This window comes from Aquarana catesbeiana, linkage group LG03, assembly GCF_042186555.1.
Source record: "Aquarana catesbeiana isolate 2022-GZ linkage group LG03, ASM4218655v1, whole genome shotgun sequence".
In the NCBI taxonomy this organism is placed as follows: Eukaryota; Metazoa; Chordata; class Amphibia; order Anura; family Ranidae; genus Aquarana; species Aquarana catesbeiana.
Genome location: NC_133326.1, coordinates 241,135,840 through 241,153,785, shown reverse-complemented (window position 1 = coordinate 241,153,785; position 17,946 = coordinate 241,135,840). Strand labels below are relative to the sequence as shown.

General features: G+C 38.6%; 1 protein-coding gene across 4 annotated transcripts in view; it reads right to left on the bottom strand.

The window, feature by feature from the left end:
• Window positions 1-2,744: 2,744 nt before the first annotated feature.
• IMMP2L (inner mitochondrial membrane peptidase subunit 2) overlaps window positions 2,745-17,946 on the bottom strand; it is a 1,808,057-nt gene continuing 1,792,855 nt past the window's right edge. For all 4 annotated transcript variants that reach the window (XM_073619898.1, XM_073619901.1, XM_073619902.1 and 1 more), the window contains one exon: window positions 2,745-3,072. In XM_073619898.1, the coding sequence (XP_073475999.1) occupies window positions 2,953-3,072 (120 nt within the window). In that variant the 3' untranslated portion in view covers window positions 2,745-2,952. The remainder of the gene's footprint in view (window positions 3,073-17,946) is intronic.

Genomic DNA, 17,946 nt, shown 5'->3' with positions numbered 1-17,946 from the left:
AGTTTGCCATCGCAGAGAATGTGATGGCAAATCCAACATTTTAAAGGTGCCACTAAAATAGAAATTGAGGGAAACTCTTTAAATGGGGTCTCCTGTTGAGGTGAAAACTGTATAGGAGGGCCCTCACATTTGGGAGATGTTCTCTCACTTGCTAATTTGTCTTCTTGACAGGAAGTGATGATAAATCTCCCCATTGATGCACAGCAGAAAAAAAAACTGTCAGGGGTTTAAACAATTCCTTACTCCACCCAAAACAAACAAACTAAAGATAAAAATATTCAGCTTTTGAATATACTTAAGAATAATATTTTTAACTGGTGTGTCAATATTTTCCTATTTCTTGTTATTTAGAGCTATAACATGAGAGTAATGCCGTGTACACACGGTCGGACTTTTCGTCTACAAAAGTCCGACAGCCTGTCCGACAGACTTCCGGCGGACTTCCGGCGGACTTTCGGCGGACTTGCAGCAGACTTTCTAACGAACGGACTTGCCTACACACGACCACACAAAAGTCCGACGGATTCGTACGTGATGACGTACACCGGACTAAAATAAGGAAGTTCATAGCCAGTAGCCAATAGCTGCCCTAGCATGGGTTTTTGTCCGTCGGACTAGCACACAGACGAGCGGATTTCGGGGTCCGTCGTAGTTACGACGTAAAGATTTGAAGCATGTTTCAAATCTAAAGTCCGTCGGATTTGAGGCTGAAAAAGTCTGCTGAAAGTCCGGAGAAGCCCACACACGATCGGATTACCAGCCAGCTTTAGTCCGTCGGCGTCCGTTGGACTTTTGTAGATGAAAAGTCCGACCGTGTGTACGCGGCATTAGAGACAACATTTTTGCATTTTTGTTTTTGGCCTGGTTTTTAGAGTATCAAAGCCTAAATCGCTTACTGTCTTTTGTCTTTAAATGAGATTAACTGTATTTTCATAACTTTGTCCAGTCTTCAGACTGTAGTCCTGGTTTTTGTTTTTCTGGCTATTATCCCATAATGTAACAGGCATTTTTATAACCTGTCTTTTTGGTTTATTAACTGGCTCCTAATATCAGATGATAGGTTTTGTAGTACACCTTACTACAGCCATCAGCCAAATAATATAAAATGTTGAGTCAGTGCTTAGTGGTCAAAAGACGCAGCTAGCACCAGAGATTAACATGCCCAATTCCCCTCAGTGTATGTAAAAATATATGGGTGCAGCTCTATACACATTTGTATATCTAAATATATATACACCATTAATCAGTGAAAAGGTTTCAACGAGAAAGAAAGAATATTATATAGAACTTAATGCACAAGAAGAAATGCAAATGTGAAAAAATTATACTCAAATAAGAGACCAATCAATAGTCCATATACTGTATCAATGTGTATAATAGGTAAATTCCTGAACATATGGTGCATAGATTCCTCTTTAACTTCACTTAAGATGCATGAATTACAGTGTGAAAATCCAGTGTGCACAAACCACCATCGACACTACACACCAGAACATGCGGCAACAGCAGAGCTCTTTGTAATCACCCAGATGACAACAGCTTTCTCATGGAAGTTGTCCCTTTAAACTGATCCACTGACCAGATCTTTACGGTCCAGGGTGTATGAATATAAAGTGTGGCTCTATGGGATAGATGCTCACCAAACAGAGCCAGATATAACTTCCATAGTATAGTATGTATTTAAAATCCTTGCACACAGTTCAAAACATGGGTTTAAAACAAAATAAAAAAAATTGCCTGCACTTACAAATGTGTTGCCACACAAAGTCCACTCTGGTCTTTGTGTGGTGGCATAAAGTCAGAACTCCTCCCACTGCATTTCACGCTGTAGCACATCCCCAGGGGTCAAAGAGTGCTAATTACAACAATTCCTATATTTATACACATCTCAATTAAATTTAATTGAATGGAGCTGTTAAATGGCAGCCATTTTTATGTGGGCAAATACACTTTATATTTATTCATCCTGGACCATGAAGATCTGATCAGTGGATACGTTTAAAGAGACTGCTTCTATGAGAGAGCTGTTGTCATCTGGGTGATTACAAAAAGCTATGTTACTGCTTTTAATTTTTGGCAGCCACATGTTCTGGTGAGTGCAGAATGTTGGTGGTGGTTTTGGCACAGTGGATTTTCACAATGCAATTCACACATCTTGAATGAAGTTAAGGAGGAATTTATGCACCATATGTTCAGGAATTGGTGGACTTATTATACACATTGATATGTTTCTTATTTGTGTATCATTTTTTCACATTTGTGAAATGTGAACATGTTTCTTCTTGCGAATTTAGTTCTATATAATATTTTTTTTTTTTCATTGAAGTCTTTTCACTGATTAATGGTATATCTTTTTAGATGCTAAAATGTATTTAGTGCTGCAACTATTTATTTTTACATCAGTCAAATGATGTTTACTTTTACCATTTATCTGTTTTATACACTCAGTTACTCAGATTTACCCCTGTGCAGAACGTGAATACCTAGTTCTAGAAGAGAAGGTTGATCCATATTGTTTATTGGCCACCTCTAAATTAGTTTTCAAACATACCATTGCTTCAATCGAAACATTAGTTTACATGTTTAATCAGCCTGAATGTACAGTGTTGGAAGGTCTGTAGGCATGCTTTAAGACGTGTGTGTATATCAAGATTAGTGTTATGTCATGCATATGAAAAAGCCACTTTAGCATTGATACTGCATTTGTAAACTGTTCAAATTAATAGACACAGGAGGCCAATTCATATGATTAAGATTTTCTACATTTAATATAGGATACTAAACTGAAAAGATCAGTATGAAAAACAAAAATTATTTCAAATTAACAAAATGAGTTGTTTTTGAACTTTGATATGCTACAACATTGACAGTGTGAAATTAAACAATTACATAATTTGCACTCAGTAATGAGTATTAAATATATAAATTGCACTCAGGATCATTTAGCAGAATTCAATCATTGTCAGTGTGGATTGGTTTGCGTTCTTCAGGTAGAAATGGATTCAATCTTTGCCATCGTTTAGGTGGCCACAAGATATGCGTGGCTTGTGCATGCAGAAGGCCAAGTGAAACCTGTAAAAGACAAGTATATTACTTCATAATATATGACAACGTTGATATAGCTTTCTACATGTACAAATACCGGAGGACTGTCACTGTCAATTTATTACATCACTGCTTTAAGTTCCAAGAGTTCAGCTGTACTCACCTTATCACAATTCCACAATCAAGGTTCTACTTCTACTGCAATATACAGGCATACCCCACTTTTAAGTACACAATGGGGTTTATTTACTAAAGCTGGAAAGTGCAAAATCAGGCTCATTTCTGCATGTAAACCAATGAGCTTCCAAGTTTTATTACCAAAGCTTAATTGAACAAGCTGGGGTTAGAAGCTCATTGGTTTCTATGCAGAAGGGAGCCTGATTTTGCACTTTCCAGCTTTAGTAAATAAACCCCATTGTCTACTTAACCTCCCTGGCGGTATGATTATTTCGGATTTTAGGTGCTGAAAGCGGTACAATTATTTTGCATGGAAATTTGGCGTTTTATATTGTAGGTCTGTAATTCTTAACAATAACACACTTAAATCTGTCCAAACAAGAGTCTAGTAGATATCCCGGATATGATAAAGTTTGAAACACAAAAACATAAATTATAATATAATAAATAAAAATAAATAATTAAAAAAAATAAAAATAAATAGTAATAAAATAAATTTCCCCACGATTCACTATTGCTCAATTCTGCAAGTGTTCTAATTTACTATCGCTGTTTTCTAGCTGGTCTAAAGCCACTTTTGATGTAAAGGGACACTTTTTGGTTGCTATGGACAATCTCTAGTTTCCGGGCAGAAAGAACAGTATATATCACATAAAACTGCATGCAGGGCATGGGCCAAAGCACTGGGGACAAAAGGGATGTGAAATAATTTCATACAGTACTGTAATCTGTAAGATTACAGTACTGTATGTGTCATGATTTTTTACTTTTTTTTAATTTGCCACCAGGCTCCGCCCCTGTGCGTCGTGAAGCTCGCAGGGAATGGAGCCTGGCACGGAGAGGCTTCGGGCAGAGGACGGAGCCCACGGACACTGCGGGGGACATCGCAGGATCCCGGGGACAAGGTAAGTAAAGCCACACCAGGATCCTGCAATGTAATCCCGAGTGTGGCTCGGGGTTACCGCTAATGGTCCTGAATTTTAACCCCGAGCCACACTTGGGAAAACCGCCAGGGACGCTACAAGTGGGGTATGCATGTATAGTATGATGTATTTAGAACTACTGTCTATAGAAGACATGTTCATTGGAAGTATTTAAGAGTTGATTCTGGCAGTGTACATCTGCTGAAAAATGCATTGCTGGTTGTAACTGACTCTTTACTCCTTGTTTAATTAGGGCCTGGTTTACTTTGTATCAAACCTCTCTTCTACATATTCTATGTCTGCACCATCTTCCTGTCATGAGGAAATGCTAGTGCATTTAGCTGCCAAGCCTCAGACTAATTTCAAATTTATTATTGGACTTTATTGCAGGGAAAAAGTTGGGCTCTCTCTGCTTAACTGAAACCAGACCTTTTTTTGCCATCTCTGTTTAACTCTTCTATTATTGCTACTGTTCACTGACCTCCAAAGCCTTGCAAAGCCTTCTTAGGAAGATTTGCTGACCTACTTTTATTTTTATGCCTTAGTTTCAAGAGAATTGTTATATATGGGGACTTCAAAATGCACACTGTTTTTGATTTACCAAGGCAAATAGGATGTTAACATTTTCCCTAAACCATAGTGAATGTGGTGAAATTTCAATTTCAAAAATTACCCAATTGTGTGCAAAATAAACCCCCAGCATTTTCACTTGCCCATGATTAGAGTCAGCTGAGGTTCACCTCTACTTTACCCCTTACCCCTGAACAGTCTATTTGCCTTTAGTAAATCAGCCCTATTGAATCAAAGTCTTCCAGTTTAGCTAAACCCGGCTACACCCAGGCCAAATGACGGGAGACAACCTAGCCTAGTTAAAAAAAAAAAAGTGTGACCTTAAGCCTGAGTGTATGTAGGTCTTTGAACCAGCTTCTGTTGGATATGCATGCTGGAAAACCAGCATCAGACCAACTTCCGATCAGCACCCTCAGCCAATGGAGAGTGCTAATCGGAGTGTTCTAGCGGGAGGGCTGTCCCACTATCAGAACACAGCAGCTCAGTGGGGGAGATCACTGAACTAACCTTACATGGTTAGTACAGCGGCTCTGACCTGGGCTGTCAGTTTTTTTGGGCTATCTCATTTTATTTGCACCCCCCCACGTAACAAAGGACACACCCTGAACCTTATCATTACAAATGATTTTTTGTCCTCCATCTCTTACCTTGACCTAGCACTCTCTGACCACCTAACTTTTCTTTCCAGTGTGAAATTTTAAGTTTATAACCCCTCCCGGCCTCGCTCTGTAAATTACCACAACTGGGCTTCAGCTGATCAGCTCAAACTGGAAAATTCTGTTATTTCCTCCATATCATGGAACTCCTCTTCTGATCACCTCAGTAACAAAATACATTTTCTAAATTGTACAGTTTCAACTTTCTTTGACAGCTTTGCCCCTCTAAAAACTCGAACATGAATTCTCCTTCCCTTGTTCTTCTCCTTCTTATAATTTGATTAAAGATTATTTGTGTGAATATAGGGTAAAATCGAGTCTGCTAGATCCAGCTATTTTTTCCACACCATTGACAAAGTCTTAGAACACTAGTTAACATTTTCTTCATTAGATTTTTTAAAACCCTCACTATCCCCCCACATTACTAGCCTCAACACTGCTCTGTTAGGCTGGGTTCACATATATGCAAATTGGATGTGGATTTCTCCGCATCCAATTCGCATGACATGCAAGTGTGACGGGCTCTCAATGGTGCCGATATACACAGGTCTGGGGCGGCTGTGAAGCCAATTGCAAAAGGGTCCTGTGTGTGTTTGGGTCCAGTTCAGGCATGAATTCATGCAAAAATTCGGACCTGAATTGCACCTGAACTGGTGAACAGACACCCACCGGACCCCAGGCACAAACCTGTGGCCGCACATATGTGATCCCAGCCTAATACATTCTTACATGATTTCCTTTCCATGATCGACATCAGACACCACATTTTTCCCACAGCACATGTTTCTCCCACATATATTTTTTCTCACAGCACGTTTTTCCCATATCTATTCCACTTCTCTTTAATTGACTCTGTATCTCTCATTAAATTAGTCTCTAATATGAAATCTTTCACCAGCATACTTACATTCACTCCCCTTCCCTCCCCCCAATTTTTTAAATCTTGCTTTAGTTCTTTTGGCACTCTCATATTATACATGTTATAATGAGCACTGGTGTTGTACCATTAATCCTCAAAACCAAGCTATCACCCCAGTACTAATAAAAAATACATGGCTCTGGACAAAACAACTTTAAACAACTTATATCTAATGTACCTTTCCTTGATAAAATTCTAGAATGTGCTGTCATATCTCAATTACATAGCCATCTGACTGTATATAATCTGTTTAAACCCCTCTAATATGGTTTTCAACAACTGCAGAGCTCAGCAATTGTCTTGATCACTAAAGTCACTAATGACCTTTTATTAACTTCTGATTTTGGCTTTTCTTTTTCTTCTTGATCTCAGTTCTGCCTCTACCTCAGTTCTGCCTTTGATACTGTAGACCATGATCTCCAAAGTCTGATATAGACAGGTAGGTTTTTTCCTTCAACCTAGCAGGGTGGAAAAAAAACTTAGGAGCTTGCTGTACTAATTATGTGATGTTAGTACATTGATCTCCCCACTGCGATATTGTGTTTTGATAGGGGGACCGCCCGCCAGCCAGAACATACTGGTCTACACTCGTAGCCATTGGCTGCAAGCACTGATCAGATGCTGATTGATTGGTTTTCAAATATGCCCATTCGGCCAGCTTCTGTTGTACAGGCTACTGTACACACTGGTCAAATGTCGGACGGTTTCTGTTGAACCGGCCAATACCGGCTGATATTCGGCTGGTGCCTGCCAGCATTTACACTCTTATACATTTAAACCACATTTGGAGATTCAGAAATATATTTGAAATGAATTATGTGTTATCTTACTGGTCACTATCACTTTGTCATTCTTGGTGGATTCCAGTCTGAAATTGGTACAAGTATGGAAACGTGTACATTATAAAAGGTCAGGGGTAGAACCCTAAAGGAATACCTTTAGGGTTCTACCCCTGACTTTTTATAATGTACACGTTTCCAGTTGGTCAGCTGTTAAGATCATATGATAATCAGATACACATCCATGCTAAATCATATTCTAATGTGGCTGTTTCTCTCCTATCCAACTGTATCTGTGACATAAAAACAAGGATGACTCAAAATTCACTTCCACTAAATTCTGACAAAACTGAAATCAGTCCTCTAACTCTATTTGTTAATAGCAATGTTCTTGGGTTTAACCTCAAATTGAAGAATCTGGGGTTGAGTATTAATGCTAGCTACCTTAATGGCTCATTCAGACATGCGGTAGCCCTCATTGCAGGGGATTGCATTTAGGAAGGTGGTTGAAAAGTAGATAGGAGACAAATATCCTGCCTCCTCACTGTCTGTTTTAATACTCAAAAGGCCACATCATCTCAATGTATGCATAGCACGCTGTTGCAGGGCGGTTGCGGCAGGCACGATTAACTTGAATGTGTTGCATTTAGTGGCAATATTATTCTATTGTCTATTTCTTAAACCCAGCTACACTCTATGGTGGAAAGAGCCTCTTCCCATTATCCAGCACTACCAGCTGTCAAAATACCCAAACAGCAGAGGCATCTGAGTTTCCAACTGGCTCCTTCAATTTTTTTAAGGGAAGTTTGGTGGGAGGCAACCAACAGGACCAACTACTGAGTTCTAGTGTGTGGTCAGATTTAGACAAGCCTTCATCTATTACTTTTTTGTTCCTTTCCTTGTGTATTGCTTTTTTGTATAAAAAACTTGGAGAAAGTACATTTAAAAACACTATATAAAAGAAAGTGTATTATTATTAGTTATATCACTTAAAAATGTGGACAAGTCTGAAGCTAATTTTATATTTTTTACAATAATATTCTTTAAAAGACGGAGACAAAAAGTGAAGCCTGAATGAAGAACAAGGTCCCAATTCTCAAATGCATGGTTGCAGGCAACCACTTATTAGAAAATTCAAATCTTTGCAGATTACTGTTTCCAGGTTTTAATTAGATTAATTTACTAGTTAAAACAGCATAATAAAATGTTTTATTTTATGAGACCTGCTTACATATTTGTATGATTGCTTCCTAAATAACACTGAAGCAATAGTTATAACAAAGAGTGCTCATTATAACAAATAGTTTTATACTTTTGCTGTGTCAGCATTCCATCCAGCACTCCAGCTAAGCTTTACCACATTACATTAAGGGTAAAATGTGTGCAGATTGTATGTGATCAGTTCAAATGAACAATGTTTATTTTAACACTTTTTTGAAAGTTTAAGAACTTGTAAAAAAGCTCAAAAAAGGGTAATTTCATTGTTATTATCTGTGACATATTTATGCAGCCCCCTGCAAACATAACCTACTCTACATGGCACAGTACCCTGCTCCAGGATGTCTAGTTACCTTTATAACTTAAATCATCTGGCAGTGAAATACTATTTTAAAGGACTTTATTGTGAAATGTTTAGATGTAAAATATTCTGTGCCTTTTTACGTGGTTCATGTTAGAAGGTTTATGTAGTTTTAACAGACAGTACAATAAAGGAACTATAAATAATACTAAAAACCATAATCTAATTGCATGTGCCTCAAAGCCCCGTTGTTATAACAAACCTAAATTACTGAGCTAAAGATACTTTCACATCTACATATATCAATAATAATATGCATTAAAAAAAAAATTAAGTGCAAATGGTTCCAATGTTCTTTTCTAATTTTTGTTTTCCAAGTCAAATTTTTTTAAATAATGGTTTTCATTACATATGTAAAAAAGTGAGACTTTGCCTATAATGACGATTTATATTAAAACTGTTCTCTAAAAAGAAAAAAAAAGAAACTGATTGGTCACGATCAACTTACATTTTCCTTTTTATTCTCTTGAACATTTTTTATAGGAATAGTCAACAGAATATTGTTTTAGTTTAGACAAAATATTCTAAAGTAAACATGCATGAGTCTCATTTAAAATAAAAATAAAGCTGAACCTGTTACAGAGATACATGCAGCAGAGACCCAAACAAAAAAAGTGAATATTTATAGAAATACTAGTCACCCATCATTCTCCCATCAATAAACAATGATAGGTAAGGATAGCTTTTTCTGACAATGTTTAGAGATTGCTCATTGCTACAATGAACAAATTCTTAGAATGAGTCACAGAGATTACATAAGTACTCATTTTGTTCAGTTATTTTATGGGTGTCTTTCACCTTTAATTGAAAACAATTATTAGAAACTATTCAAACTTGAACTTTAGTTAGGAATAGTTTCAAATGACCTGGGGAACCGCCAATTCAGCTTCACCTTTTTGACACCAACATATAATTTATCTTATACATTATGGGTAAGACTGATGGAGCAAGAAAAGCAATATCTTCCTATAATACATATATCCACAGTTGAAATTAATAAGTGAATTGAGCTAACTTAATTTAAAAGTATTTTAGGCGTGTTTACTTTTTCAATAAATGTCAGATAAGAGAATAAAACCTTAGCAAGTTTGAATCTTTATAAGATCAAATGGGAAGCTGGGGGGTAGAAATGATCTTGATTATTAATACACCTAGAGTAGGAAGAGTTTCTCTTCCTTACTATAATGCACAGTTTTGTTCCAATTACAGTGCCTTGCAAAAGTATTCACCCCCCCCCCTTGGCTTTTTACCTATTTTGTTACATTACAGCCTTTAGTTCAATGTTTTTTTTTTTAATCTGAATTATATGTGATAGATCAGAACACAATAGTCTAAGTTGGTGAAGTAAAATTAGAAAAATATATACATAAAAGTATTTTTCAGAAATAAAAAAATAATAATTGGCTTGTGCGTATGTATTCACCCCCTTTGTTATGAAGCCCATAAAAAGCTCTGGTGCAACCAATTACCTTCAGAAGTCACATAATTAGTGAAATGATGTCCACCTGTGTGCAATCTAAGTGTCACATGATCTGTCATTACATATACACACCTTTTTGAAAGGCTCCAGAGGCTGCAACACCTAAACAAGAGGCACCACTAACCAAACACTGCCATGAAGACCAAGGAACTCTCCAAACAAGTAAGGGACAATGTTGTTGAGAAGTACAAGTCAGGGTGAGGTTATAAAAAAATATCCAAATCTTTGATGATTCCTAGGCGCACCAACAAATCTATTATAACCATAGAGTTGGACTTTATGGCAGTGTGGCCAGAAGAAAGTCATTACTTCCAGCAAAAAACAAAATGGCACGTTTGCAGTTTGTGAAAAGGCATGTCGGAGACTCCCAAAATGTATGGAGGAAGGTGCTCTTGTCTGATGAGACTAAAATTGAACTTTTTGGCCATCAAAGAAAATGCTATGTCTGGCGCAAACCCAACACATCACATCACCCAAAGAACACCATCCCCATGAAACAGGGTGGTGGGAGCATCATACTGCTGGGATGTTTTTCAACAGTTGGGACTGGGAAACTGGTCAGAGTTGTGGGAAAGATGGATAGTGCTAAATACAGGGATATTCTTGAGCAAAACCTGTACCACTCTGTGTGTGATTTGAGGCTAGGACGGAGATTCACCTTCCAGCAGGGCAATGACCCCAAACACACTGCTAAAGCAACACTTGAGTGGTTTAAGGGGAAACATGTAAATGTCTTTGAATGGCCTAGTCAAAGCTCAGACCTCAATACAATAGAAAATCTGTGGTTAGACTTAAAGATTGCTGTTCACAAGTGCAAACCATCCAACTTGAAGGAGCTAGAGCAGTTTTGCAAGGAGGAATGGGCAAAAATCCCAGTGGTAAGATGTGGCAAGCTCAGCTCATAGATACTTATCCAAAGCGACTTAGAGCTGTGATAGCTGCAAAAGGTGGCTCTACAAAGTATTGACTTTAGGGGGGTGAATAGTTATGCACATTAACTTTCTCTGTTATTTTGTCCTATTTGTTGTTTGCTTCACAATAAAAAAAAAATCTTCAAAGTTGTGGGCATGTTCTGTAAATGAAATGATGCAAATCCTCAAACAATCCATGTTAATTCCAAGTTGTGAGGCAACAAAACACGAAATATGCCAGGGGGGGAATACTTTTGCAAGGCACTGTATGTCTAGTAAGGGAAGTCCCAAACCTTTGCTGTCTTTGCACATGGGCAAGAAATGACCTGTTAATGTGCAGATGTGCTAAAGAATTATGCCAGAACCTGAAGACTAGGTAAAGCCCCTTCAGCACATCTGCTCAGTCAGAGCCGGGGGGGGGGGGTATAGAGTCATCTGAGAGGTGGACTTAAGGTCCTCTTTAAAGCTATATCTCTAAATACTCTTATCAGGAATTAAAGAATTATTGCCTTTGTGAGGGCAACTTTATTTAAAAACTCCTGCTACATTCCTGTCTGGGCATGGCAGCAAATGTCTTTCTTAAGACTTTTCTTAACGGTCAAAATTGCAACACCAGATGTTGTGAATGGTGTGTTTTTGTCTGTTAAAACATGTGATGGTGGCTGCCATGTGTGTAACTGGTTAACCCCAGTGTTAAAGGGGGTGGAAACCCTTGTGTTTTTTCACCTTAATGCATCCTATGCATTAAGGTGAAAAAACTTCTGTCACTGACCAGCCCCGCCGTTTTACTCACCTGAGCCCGTTCGTTCCCATGCCAAGGCGTGCACACCCTCTCTGGCTGGGGTTCTCAACTTTTGATTGGATAGATTGATAACAGTACAGCCATTGGCTCCTGCTGCTGTCAATCAAATCAAATGATGCGGGTGGCAGGGGGCGGGGCCGAGTCCTGCATTTTGTGTCTATGGACGCAAATGCTAGACTCGGGAGCATGCCAGCATGGTAACCCCCAGGGAGAGCGCTTCTCTTTGGGGGTTTCCCGATGTGGGGAGAAGCCACGAGCGCCAATGGGGGACCCCAGAAGACAAGGATAGGGGCCACTCTGTGCAAAACGAACTGCACTGTGGAGGCAAGTATGATATGTTTGTTTGTTTTTTTTTTAAAGAGAGTTTACAACCCCTTTAATTTCCTCCAGTGACAATAGTTCTGTCTGCTTGCACTTAAAATGCTGTGTCATACGCTGGAGAATTTCTGCACAGGGTGAGGCTGGGTGTCAATACTTTGTAGAACCAACTTTTGCTGCAATTACAGCTGTAAGTCTTTTTTGGGGATGTCTTTACCAGCTTTGCACATCTAGAGAGTGACATTTTTGCCCAATCTTCTTTGCAAAATAGCTCAAGCTCTGTCAGTTTGGATGGAGAGTGTCTGTGAACAGCAATTTTCAAGTCCTGCCACATATTCTCAATTGGATTTAAGTCTGGACTTTGACTGGGCCATTCTAACGCATGAATATGCTTTGATCTAAACCATTCCATTGTAGCTCTGGCTGTATATTTAGGGCTGTTTTCCTGCTGGAAGGTGAATCTCCTCCCCAGTCTCAATTCTTTTGCAGACTCTAACAGGTTTTCTTCTAAGATTACCCTGTATTTGGCTCCATCCATCTTCCCATCAACTCTAAATAGCTTCCCTGTCCCTGCTGAAGAAAAGCAGCCCCACAACATGATTCTGCCACCACCAAGATTCACGTGGGGATGGTGTGTTCAGGGTGATGTGCAATGTTAGTTTCCCACCACACATAGCTTTTAGGCCAAAAAAGTAAAATTTTGGTCTCATCTGTCCAGAGCTCTGTCTTCCACATGTTTGCTGTGTCCCCCACATGGCTTTTCGCAAACTGCAAATGGGACTTCTTGTGGCTGTCTTTCAACAATGGCTTTCTTCTTGGCGCTCTTCCAGAAAGGCCAGATTTGTGGAGTGCACAACTAATAGTTGTCCTGTGGACAGATTCTCCCACCTGAGCTGTGGATCTCTGCAGCTCCTCCAGAGTTACCATGGGCCTCTTGGCTACTTCTCATATTAATGTTCTCCTTGTCTAGCCTGTCATTTTAGGTGGATGGCCATGTCTTGATAGATTTGCAGTTATGCCATACTCTTTCCATTTTCGGATGATGGATTGAACAGTGCTCCATGAGATGTTCAAAGTTTTGAGATTTTTTTTAAACCTAACCCTGCTTTAAACTTCTTCACAACTTTATCCCCGACCTGCCTGGTGTGTTCCTTGGCCTTCATAATGCTGTTTGTTCAGTTCACTAAGGTTCCCTAACAAATCTCTGAGGGCTTCACAGAACAGCTGTATTTATACTGAGATTAAATTACACAAAGGTAGACTCTATTTACTAATTAGGTGACTTCTGAAGGCAATTGGTTCCACTAGATTTTAGTTAGGGGTATCAGAGTAAAGGGGGTTGAATATAAATGCATGCAACACTTTTCAGATATTTATTTGTAAAAAATTGGAAAATCATTTATCATTTTCCTTCCACTTCACAATTATGTGCCACTTTGTGTTGGTCTATCACATAATATCCCAATAAAATACATTTACGTTTTTGATTGTAACATGACAAAATGTGGAAAATTTTAATGGGTATGAATACTTTTTCAAGGCACTGTAGGTCTATAACCATTACCATATCCCTGTACATTGTGTTCACTAGTAAACACATCTAAGAGTTTTTTGAATGCTTCTATACTCCTAGTTGACATGCTGTCTTTGTGTTTTCACAGGGAATATTTCCTAATTGTTGCTGGCTGGTATTTTTTAACCACTTCAGTACAGGGAACCTTTACCCCTTTCCTGACCAGACCAATTTTCAGCTTTCAATGCTTTCAGACTTTGAATGTGCGAGTAGTCATGCTACACTTTACCCAAACTACATTTTTATTTATTTTTTTCACACAAATAGAGCTTTTTTTAATGGTATTTTATCACCACTGGGTTTTTTTTTCATTTTTTGCAATATAAGTGAACAAAGAGCAAACATTTTGAAAAAAACAACTTTTTTTTTAGTTTCTATTATAAAATTGCAAATAAGTAGTTTTTCTTCATAAACTTGGGACAACATTTATACGGCTACATATCCTTGGTAAAAATAACCCAAATTGGTGGATATTATTTTGTCTGTGTGAACGTTATAGCGTCTACAAGCTATTCTACATATCATTGAAAATTGATCAATCCTTATGTACTGACTGTCTATCTAATTTCTTAAGGCCTTGAAATGTCAGGACAGTACAAATACCCACCAAATTACCCCTTTTTGGAAAGTAGACAGCCCAAGGTATTTAGTAAGAGGCATAGTGAGTTTTTTGAAGTTGTAATTTTTTCCCACAAGTCTTGGGAAAATGAAGAAATTATTATTATTATTTTTTTTTACACAAAATTGTTATATTACCAAGTTATTTCTCACACACGGCATAGGAATACTTGCAATTACACCCCAAAACACATTCTTCTACTCGTCCTGAGTATGGAGATACCACATGTGAGACTTTTTCACAGTCTGGCAACATACAGAGGCCCAACATCCAAGAAGCACCTCCGGGCATTCTAGGAGTATAAATTACACATTTAATTTCCTGACTACCTAACACACTTTTAAAGGCTCTGGAGCACCAGGACAATAGAACTTCCCACAAAATGACCCAATTTTGGAAAGCAAACACCCTAACGTATATTCTATGAAGCATTATGAGTCTTTTGAGCATGCCTTTTTTTTCACACATTTTTGGAAAATGTGCAAAGAAAATTAAAATGTATTTTTTTTTAACACAATGAATTTATAAGATATTTCTAACACATAGCATGTACATAGCAATACCCAAAGACCAATTGTTCTGCAACTGTGTGACAGGGGCATTAAATCTAATTTTTTTACAGCAAGGTCAATTCTTGCTTTCATCAAGAGTACCTCTAGAAGGTTACGGGGTGAAGGCACCAACAACACTGAAGACCAGTTTTTCCGCAGCTATTTGGCAGGGGTAAAAAATTAAACTTTTTTTTTTCAATCAAATTTTTATTAAATTTTTTTATTATAATACATACAAACAAATATTAAGTCAGGTTAATCCATAAAGTGTCATAAAATAAGAAAATACATAAACCAAAAAATCCATGCACCTCACGGACTAAAGTAAAATAAAACATTTTTACAGCAAGGCCAATTCTTGCTTTCATCAAGAGTACCTCTATAGGGTTACAGTGTGAAGGCACCATCAACACCCAAAGCCCAAATTTTCCACAACTGTGTGACAGGGGCATCAAATTTAATTTGTTTACATCAAGGCCAATTCTTGCTTTCATCAAAAGCACCTCTACAAGGCACCACCAACATCCAAAGACCAATTTTTCCACAGCTGTGTGAATTTATCCAAAAATCTTTAATATTGTTCCGAGTGCACTAGATTGTGGCCTCGTCATACAGACTGGCTTCCCAAGTCATCGTTTACAAAATAAAGAAAGTTTGCAGGCAAAATCAATTTAAATGTAATTTTTTTTTCTTTATAAATGTCAGTTTTGCTGCAGCAGGTTCTATACATGGTACAGAAGCATAACATTTCAGGCAGACTCAGGGGACCCCCAGGCACTATATTTAAAGGAGTTTTTCATTTTTATTGTTTCACTTTAAGCATCATTAAAATCACTGCTCCTTTAAAAAAAATCTGTCTTAAATGTTTTTTTTGCATTGATACATGTCCCCCAGGGCAATAGCCGGGCCCCCATACCCTCTTTATGGCCAATAACTTGAATAGAAGTCTTCAAAATGGGGACTTTTGATTTTTCACATTCGGGTCCCATAGACCTCAATGGGGTTTGTCGTTCGGGTCTAAACTTTTGCGATGTTTGAGAGTTCTGGCGTGAACCGAACCAGGGGGTATTCGACCCATCTCTATTCCTGACTACCTATTACACTTTTGAAGTCGTTTGAGCACAAGGACAATGGAAACATCCACAAAATGACCCCATTTTAGAAAGCAAATACCCCAATGTATATTTTATGAGGCATTGTGAGTCTTTTGAACATGTGATTTTTTTCCACAAGTTTTTGGAAAATGTGGAAATACTTTTTTTTTTTTTTTTTTTACACAAAGTTTTCAATTTATAAGATATTTCTAACACATAACATGTACATACCAAAAATTACACCCCAAAATAAATTCTGCTACTCCTGAGCATGGTGAAACCACATGTGTGAGACTTTTACACAGCCTGGCCACATACAGAGCCCCAACATCCAAGTAGCACCTTCAGTTGTTCTAGGTACATAAATTACACATATCGTTTCCTGACAACCTATTGCATTTTTGAGGAACCTTTATATTTCTAACACATAACATGTACATACCAATTACACCCCAAAATACATTCTGCTGAGCAAAGGGTAAACAAAAGTTTATCTGTGGTTTTAGTAGTGCAGTGGTCCACAGAGGAGAGCATCAGTCCAGGGACATGGTCAGGAATTGTCCAGGCAGCAGGCAGGAATACTGTCAATATTCAGTACAGGCAACAGGCAGAGATACTGTCAGCACCACCAAAGCATTGGTCCAGGTAGCAGGCAGGGATGTGGTCAGCAGCAGCAAAAGGAATCGTCCAGGCAGCAGGGAGAAACATGATGGTCCATAAAGTCCTGGGTCAGCACAACCAAAGTATTGGTCAAGGCAGCAGGCAGGAACATCAAGCTATGGACCTCAGTCAGGAAAGAATGGGGAAATGGGGTAGAGGCTTCTCCCATCCAAATCTCTTTGAAGCCTCTGGTCTCCAGACCCTGTTTCGAGAATTACAAAACCCAGAGAAAACATGGTCAATCAAGGTAGCAGGCAAATAATCTGCACAAGTATTTGAAATGGGGAAATGGCAGGCTGTTAAAAATAAGAGGAACTAATATGTTAGGGATGTGTGTTAACCTCCTAATCATTATATGATGCATAGGCCAGGTTGGGAGGGACATTGGGGGAAATGATAACTTGTGTCCCATCTAATTCCTCCTCTGCTGCATACACATTTCTTTTGGCATCTTCTTTCTTCCTGATTCTGTGGGGGGCATGTTTCCAGGAAAATGTTGTTCATGAAGAAGACTCAATCCGAGTGAATGCTTCCCGGGGGGGGGGGATGGTTCCTTGCTGGTAGATTAGGACAGTGACAGTTTCTTCAATAAATTTGAGGATGGTGCTGGGTCTTTCTCTTGACTTTTGACAGGTGACGTACGCATTATACATGTCCATATGAAAAAGGTAAACAAACTTTTTTATACCAGTATAGGGACTTTCTAATTGGTAAATAGGGCTGTAGTATCTGGTCATTTAAATCCACCCCCCCATGAATAGATTATAATCACGGATTCAGGATTTACGATGGCACCGTATCTTCCGGGAATCTCCACCAAGGTGTCATTGTGGATGGTGAACAGGACATAGACATCTCTTATCCCTCCACTTCATGCCCAACAATTCCTCATTCCTCAGACTTGCTGATTCCCCCCTTTGTAGCCTTGTTGTCATTAAGCTTTGTGGGAGACGCTTTCTGGTTTTTCTGGTGGTACCACAGGCCAAGGTTTTTTCACAGTACAGGTGACAGAGAAGGGGCAGAATAGTATAATAATTGTTGAGGTAGCTATGGTAGCCTTTTTTTAACAGTGGCATGCCAGGTCCCACAAAATTTTCTTGCTGGTTCCAATGTACGTTGGGCACTCAGGGGGCAGGAGTTGGGAGTCTTTGCCTTTGTACACGTGGAGGGCATGCAGATATCCTGTGGCTCTTTCACATAGTTTGTTGAGTTTTAATCTGTACCTGGTCCTCCTACTGGTAATATACTGTTTGAATTGCAGCCAGCCAGTAAGGTAGACAAGGGATTCGT